The sequence below is a fragment of the Glandiceps talaboti genome, chromosome 19 (genome assembly GCF_964340395.1).
Source record: "Glandiceps talaboti chromosome 19, keGlaTala1.1, whole genome shotgun sequence".
NCBI classification, from domain to species: Eukaryota; Metazoa; Hemichordata; class Enteropneusta; family Spengelidae; genus Glandiceps; species Glandiceps talaboti.
In genome coordinates this window covers 14,312,806-14,320,305 of record NC_135567.1, presented here as the reverse complement: position 1 = coordinate 14,320,305, position 7,500 = coordinate 14,312,806, and the positions used below count along the sequence as shown (strand labels likewise).

At 37.7% G+C, this 7,500-nt stretch overlaps 2 protein-coding genes across 2 annotated transcripts in view; both read left to right on the top strand.

Moving 5' to 3' along the window:
* LOC144450024 (dimethylaniline monooxygenase [N-oxide-forming] 2-like) overlaps positions 1 to 3,411 on the top strand; it is a 10,776-nt gene extending 7,365 nt beyond the window's left edge. The window contains exons 4-6 of the mRNA XM_078140590.1: positions 1,091 to 1,310; positions 1,817 to 2,052; positions 3,172 to 3,411. Coding sequence (XP_077996716.1) covers positions 1,091 to 1,310; positions 1,817 to 2,052; positions 3,172 to 3,411 — 696 coding nt within the window. The remainder of the gene's footprint in view (positions 1 to 1,090; positions 1,311 to 1,816; positions 2,053 to 3,171) is intronic.
* Positions 3,412 to 6,544: 3,133 nt separating this feature from the next.
* Positions 6,545 to 7,500, top strand: part of LOC144450154 (uncharacterized) — a 7,054-nt gene continuing 6,098 nt past the window's right edge. The window contains exon 1 of the mRNA XM_078140727.1: positions 6,545 to 6,804. Coding sequence (XP_077996853.1) covers positions 6,630 to 6,804 — 175 coding nt within the window. The 5' untranslated portion in view covers positions 6,545 to 6,629. The remainder of the gene's footprint in view (positions 6,805 to 7,500) is intronic.

Genomic DNA, 7,500 nt, shown 5'->3' with positions numbered 1-7,500 from the left:
TTTGTTTCAGCATTTGGAAAGAGTTAGTATAAAGCTTTGACAAACTTTAAAAGTTTAGGTGCCGCTGCCAGAGACAGTGCCAGAAACAAAACACTTGCACCTGGGAAATTGACATTTGTAGCTAGTGTCTGCCCTTGCAGCATAACAATTTATTTTTAGCTAATACCCTGGAAACAATTTTTTCTGTCTTGATTTGGTCAGCAAATATTGTTTTCCTACTTTTGGCATGCGACAATTTTTTTCTCGAAAATCCTCAACCCCCCCCCCCCCCAATCAAATGGTGTACCCCATATTATTAATTCCCATGAACAGTTTACACAATCAAAGAGTCTGTAAATTTTTCTCTGTTTAAAAAATTTATTTGTGCTGGCAATTGCTCCCAGCGATTTTCTTTTATGCAGACATATACACACAAACACATACATTTCTACAGAGTTCCATTCAGGTTTGGGACTACATAACAGGGCTATGTTGCATGCTCTATATCACGTTGCTGTGGAACTGTCAAGGTTGTCCCAGTCAGTCCACAGGCTATCCCAGAGTCACTCAGGCCTGGCAAACATAGCACCTACGGGCTCTGTGTGAGACTGTAAACTTGCTAGTCATCACAATGACAAACGGTGGAATTGATCAATGAAATTTTCCATGTTGGTCAGCTGTCAACTCATTCTTCCCAGAACTCACGCTATATGAATACGTATTTTCGAGTCTTGGAAGCAGAAATGGACTAATTCTTACCTTCACGAGTCCCACTCGAACTTGCCGCCATGTTGAATACGCAATGGATGCTGGGAAAATCATAGTCTGGAATCCATGCAAATTGGATTTTTTACTTCTCTCCAATCACATGGGGATGGGATTTTTTACATTCATCTTTCCAATCACGCCAGGCGTGTATTCCAATCTAGGAAAATCAGGACTTTTGTGTTCATGGCTATGTACATTTTATCAGCAACTAAACTTCTCATACCGGTACTATTTAGAATTTCCTGGCAACTTGTATTTTTGTACCCGTTACTATATCGATACCTACCCCTGAAGATGTTGAAGGAAAACTTTTACAGAATGTATTCTTGCCGTTATATTGCAGGAACCACCATCTATTCTGAATACAAGATCAGTGATGTCATGTGATGACATTCAAGATCGTATCATCCAAGGTCAACTGACACCTGTTGTTGGTATTGAAGAGTTCGGTAAAAACACTGTGAAGTTAAAAGATGGAACAGTCTTAGAAGATATCGATGCTGTCATATTTGCTACTGGATATGAATATTCGATACCGTTTATTGACCAATCATTAATCTTTGGTAAGTCATGTAACATAAATCCACCTCTAGATCTAAAAAAAATCATAGACACAGAGAAAATGTCATTATTCCTTGTCAATTTTGTGAATATTAAAAATCCTAAGTGCTTATTACGTTCAGAAAAATAGCCATGAATATTCATTGTTCATGTAATACATATGCCTGTCTGCTAAGTCCCATGAGAAAATGGACCATTGCTAAAACAATTGAGGCAAAAGGGAGTTTCAATTTGGTGTTTCTTGGCAACCAAACGAAATTAATATGATGTGATCCAGAGCGAAACATTTATTAAATTCCTTTGTAAACGAACATAAAGTACTTCATACATCTGGGCATGCGGATTTATATGTACCATTGCTGATTGTCACAGCAAACCTCTACACTAGCATTTTTTTGTATACATTGATTTCTGTGCGTTAGGCCGGTGGCCACGGTACTATGAATAAAGTACATTATCATACATCTGGGCATGCGCATTTCATGACCAATGACCGTTTGTTTTTCAGACGATTCTGGCAATATCAAGCTTTACCGGTATGCCTTCCCAGTAGCAGCCGAACATCCAGAAAGAATAGCAATGATTGGTATGATATCACCTTTCGGATCTGCTTTGCCCTTTGCTGATATTCAATCTAGATGGGCATGTAGAATCTTCAACAAAAAGGTGCATCTTCCAGACCGAGAGGTTATGAAGAAAGATATTGAAAATAAACCCCAATACACAGACAAACATTATTTATATGTAAGTAGACATTTTGAACAACGCAGAGTGTTACTTGTGTGTATGACTGTGTATATATATGTGTGTGTGTGTGTGTGTGTGTGTGTGTGTGTGTGTGTGTGTGTGTGTGTGTGTGTGTACGTGTGTTTGTGTGTGTTTATGTAACATCATAATCAGGGAATCGGGGAAAGTAATAGCAATTTTGAAAGTGTTGACTCATAATTCAAACACAGCAGGGCCAGTGACGTAGACACACATTGTCGTGACATAGATGGGCGTTGTCATGAATGACCGGGGTATAAATTCCATATTTATGACTTGTACATGGTATAATTTCTATTGTTCAAGTATCAAATTGTCAATGACTTTCCTACAAATGCATTGATTGTTTGTCTTTAAATTCTTGATGTTACGTTTGTTCAACCTATTGTCAGTGAAAATCAGAAAAAAACTTTTGATCACGGTTCAATTTTTTTAAAAATAGAGGTCAAGCTAATATTCAAATTTGGTCAATTTAGATTCCAATATGGCCGCCAAATGCTTTTGAAGAATAAGCATTCACACAGTCATAATTTGAATGAAATGTAAGAATTTTGATCTTCAGGGTTCTTTGTCCTTAAGGCATATGAACAAGAATGCTTAGCATTTTCTAGAGGAAAGGGACCAGAAAAGGTTTGACTTTATTTACGAGATGTGTACTACATTATGTGGTGAGATCAAGAGTTCACTGTAGGATAAAAACCTAAAGATATATATAAACATTATATAAACATCAAGGTGATCTTGTGTCCTTATATGATATATTTGCTGAAGGGACATTGCATCATGGGATTCAGCAGAAATAATATATTCATGGTTAAACAATGAATATTCATAACTCCCAAGTGTTTATTCTCTTCTGTCAAACTACTTTCATAAGGCAATGGCCAACAGCAAAGATATCAAAGGCACAAGATCAACTTGATGTTTCCCTGAAATCGCAAGTAATTATAGGTGATGTAAAATCATGAAATGAGTCTCCAGACTCTTGAGTGGTGTTCCCCTTTAATATCATACGGATGAATAATGAGAGTGATGAGGAATGTTTTGGTCCTTCACATGTTTTTTGATCTGGTCTCATTTCATTTCTTTACTTGAAAGGTACCATCGCAAATTGTAGCAGAAGAAATAGCTGAAGAGATTGGTGTCAGACCAAAGCTATGGAAACTTGTCCTGTCTGATCCTAAGTTAGCCTATTTATATGAGTATGGTCCAATGGTTCCTTACTGGTATCGATTACAAGGTCCTGGTGCGTGGTCTGGTGCAAGAGATGCAATCCTGAACTCGAAAGAAAACACCAGCTATTCTACTCGTCGGTTCTATGGTGACTTAACAAAATAACGTCTCACGGCATTTGGAACAAATTGCCAACAAGAAAATCTAAAGAAAATAAGATGAAAAACTAACATAGTAATCATTATCATATAGGAAACTTATTTCATAAAGATAACAACCCATTTCAGGTTATCCTACACGTCGCTACTTTGGTGGAGAAACAAAATAAAATTTGGTCAAGATTCAGCAAAAACTTTAAGAATCAAAACAATGTCTTGAATTTTAGCCTGAGTACTCACAGCATCTGTAACTCAGCTTGTACTGATAGCAATTTCAACTTACTATGCCTTTGAAATTATAATTTAAAAAAAAAAAATTATTTAAAAAAAAAAAAAAAAAATTATCCACAAAGCTGATTGGTCGCAATGGGGAGTGATTACATTACGTCAAACTGGCTGATTATTCAAATGAGGCATTACGTATGTAAATGTTCACATGCTATGCCAAGAAGTTAACATGAATAAGGGGTGTAACAACTTACATGTAATACTAATATTATGTACTTTCTACATACGGGCATTCTGATAAAGATAATACTGGGTAATTTGCTACTGGGACAAACTGAAAAGAGAATGAGTCTTGCAGTCTCAGATCCAGAGACTATCTAGACACAAATGAGATAGTCTCGGTTACCCAGACTCTCACCGCTGGGGGGCTCTTCTACAAGACCACCCAGATGAGAGTCTTGGGAAACCATGTTCCAACTACCCTGCTCCAGGAGTTTCACGTAAAGTACAATTCTTCCAAGACATAAAAATTGGGCTTACAAGGCCTATTTGTTGTAATTTAGATGATTGTATCACTAGCTTGGGAAGTGATAACTTGTCGCAAAAGTACTACTAAATCGTTTAGCCTACAATGTTGGACTTGAAGTATTCCCCAGCATGCACTGCTGTAATAGCTACTTCCTGCATGGGAGAGTTGGAATCTCGTTTCCCCAGAGTCTCGCATATGGGGTCTCGTAGGCAGAGACCCCAGTGGCGAGAGTCTGGGTAACCGAGACTAGTAGGCAAGGCAAGTTTGGATTTTCTTGACTATTTTAAATTATGTATCACATCATTATTGTATGGTACCCTGGGAGTTGAGAAAGTAGAAGAGCCCTTGTGTTGCTATAGATCTGTGCCAGGGGTAATAATTGTAAAGCGCTTTGGGCACAGAGTGGGGAAGCACTTTATAAAAACTAATAGCATTGTTATTCATTATTATCGTATGACCCTGAATGACAACAAAAAATAACAGAACTAATTAAATCAATTCAGCGATGTTTGTATTAAAGGCTCATGATACTGTCCCAGGTTCTCAAGTTAGTGTTATCATATCAGTGGGGTCATAATATGAAGATAACATGGGTTTATGCTTTTATTTGGGAGCACATTTTTTTAGCTGTGATTGACAATATTTTTGCTCACCTAAGTAGGCCATTCCAGACTGCAAACAGGAAATTCAGAATACAGTGCCCTCGCTCAAATTGGGGTATCATCATCTCATAGTACCGTTTCTTAAGAGCTTTGTTCCTAGTATTCTGTAGAAGTGTAAATCAGGGATGTTTTTTGTATTGTTCAGACATCGAGGAAAGCAGCAGTGCTCTATGATTAACTAAGTAACCTATACCATGTATACCCCCAAGTTACATACAGACAGGAAGTAGAGTGCCACCATGGCAAATTGTAGAAAGCCTATTTGCGAACTAATATTCTAACAGATTGTTACTTTTGAAATGTTGTACCAAGTAATACAATAAAAATAATTGATATGTACATCCACATAGTGCTCTGTATTTGTTCATAAAACAAGAGATAACATTTTGACGCTAATGGAATTGTTAGTATATTGAACCAACCACTAGAGGGCGATCGACAAGTGTCATTAATATCAATAAGGTCGCATCAAAAGTTCATTTTAGTATATTGTATTCATTTCTTATTCAGAGAATTTTATACAAAAATTATCAATATTAACACCAGCAAAAAAAAAATAATTGAAAATATTTGTTTTTATACTCAGATTCTAAAATGGTACTTTATTTTTTAAAGTCATATGACATCTAGCTGCTAATAACAAATAAAGAAATGATAACCACGAAGCAAATGATATTGTCTGTGTGTTTGTGTCCTTAAACCAACTTGAATGTAATCACCTACAGATCGGACTAATGGTATATTACCATTAGTCCGATCGTTAGTATTCTCGGTTACGCAGCCTCTCGCCGCTGGGGGCTCTGTCTACAAGACCACGCCAAACGATAGTCTGGGGGAAACCACGTTCCAACTTCCACACAACGGAAGTCACAGTACAATTTTTTCCAAGCATAAAAAAAGTGGGCTTACGAAGCCTGTTTGTTGTAATTAATATATATCAGTCACTTGAGAAGTTTAGCGAAGGTACCGAAATCGTTAGCCTGCAATATTGGACGTGAAGTATTCCCCATGATTTGCTGCTCTAGAGGCTACTTCCTGTGTGGGCGAGTTTCCCAGACTCTCACTACATAGCGCCCCCAGCGGTGAGAGGCTGGGTAACCGAGACTAGATTTTTATGTGTTTACACTAACATGTTAACGTGTTAACTGGACAAATAACTAGTGAGCAATGCACTAATTAATGCAAAACTGATAAACTCTGATAAAAGACAGTGATAACGGTAGGAATTAGGAAAAGCTAGTCAGAGGAATTGTTTAGTAATATTCCAAACTTATTTGAAATATAGAGACAGTAAGAAAACAATATTAGAAATCCGGAAAATCATGAAAACAAATTATTTCTAGCTCCTGACCCCTGTGGTATATGAAATTAGGGGCCAGGCATAGGGGCGTGTAATATTACATATATTGTTATTTTCCAGGTCGACAGACTAACTACGATAACCTTTTGACTATATATTCCTACCTGTAAGGAGAAGAGAGAAGGCTTTAATATTTCTACTAGTATAGAGATTGATACATTTGTAGCAGCAGGATTCGTACGATATTTTCCAAAGAAAATGGCAATCTAAGCAATAATACGTGCCCCTGTTGGTCCAGGTATGTGTATTTGGTCCAAAATGCAAATTCAGATGTTCTTCCTTCCTCGCGAGAGGGACGACCTCGATGGCGCCCTCATGCGGTTGAGCAGTTCAACCATGGTGCATTGCGATTTACATCAAAACAGAGCACAGATGGTGACGAACTCGCTTCGGAGATTTTCTCCAATTTTGCCAGTGGAAGGGGATTTTGGCTGATTGCCAACGGTATGACCATCAGTAATTATCTTTCTGTTTCCGTTGGTGAAAGGACACACGTTATATTTACCGAGGAGGCCATACTAGAGCCGAGTACACACAACTCGGAGTCACAGAGTTCATCGTCAGGTCACTCGACAAGTTCACATCCAGGAAGCCCCACTACGCTGACTTTAAGTTCGTCGGGTGAGTGTATGAACTTGTGTCCTCAACTTCAAGAAATTTAAACCAACGTAGGGTCTGATTATAACATTACAAAATAAAAGATAAATGGATACATAAAAACAACACAGTATGTGTTTACATCCACTGTGTCCGTTGGTCGTTTGTTATTATGCAAATATTATGCAAATAAGGAGAAACAGTCGACTCGAAAAAATTCTGAACAGTTATAGTCTGCCAGAATTCTACACAAATTAATACATGTTAACTAGAAGTTCAAGTTTACATCTCATCATAGGCTGTAAATTCTCCTATTTGTAGTATTAGTCACATATATATGTGTTGTTAAAATGATCATACAATTTTTTCGACCAAAATATATTCCATATTACCTACAGGAGAGAACATTTTATGGTCAAGTCATGGCACAGTTATGATGTATTTACAGATTCGAGACCACATTTTAGATTCTTCAGCTTGTGGTGGTTTCCTAGCCCTTTGGTCTAAAATGGGGTAAAAAAATGGTCCCCATTTTAGACCAAAGGAGAAAACACACCCCAAATGGTGGCGTATATATCTAGAGTCAAACACTAAACAGGGGGAGTAGCCCCCCCCCCCTCCCCCCCATCCACCCACCTGGTGTTCACACTCTGGTTCACCTTGTAACCTACTTTTGTCATGTACTTATGTAGCTGTCCTAAGGTCAGTTTACTCACAGAC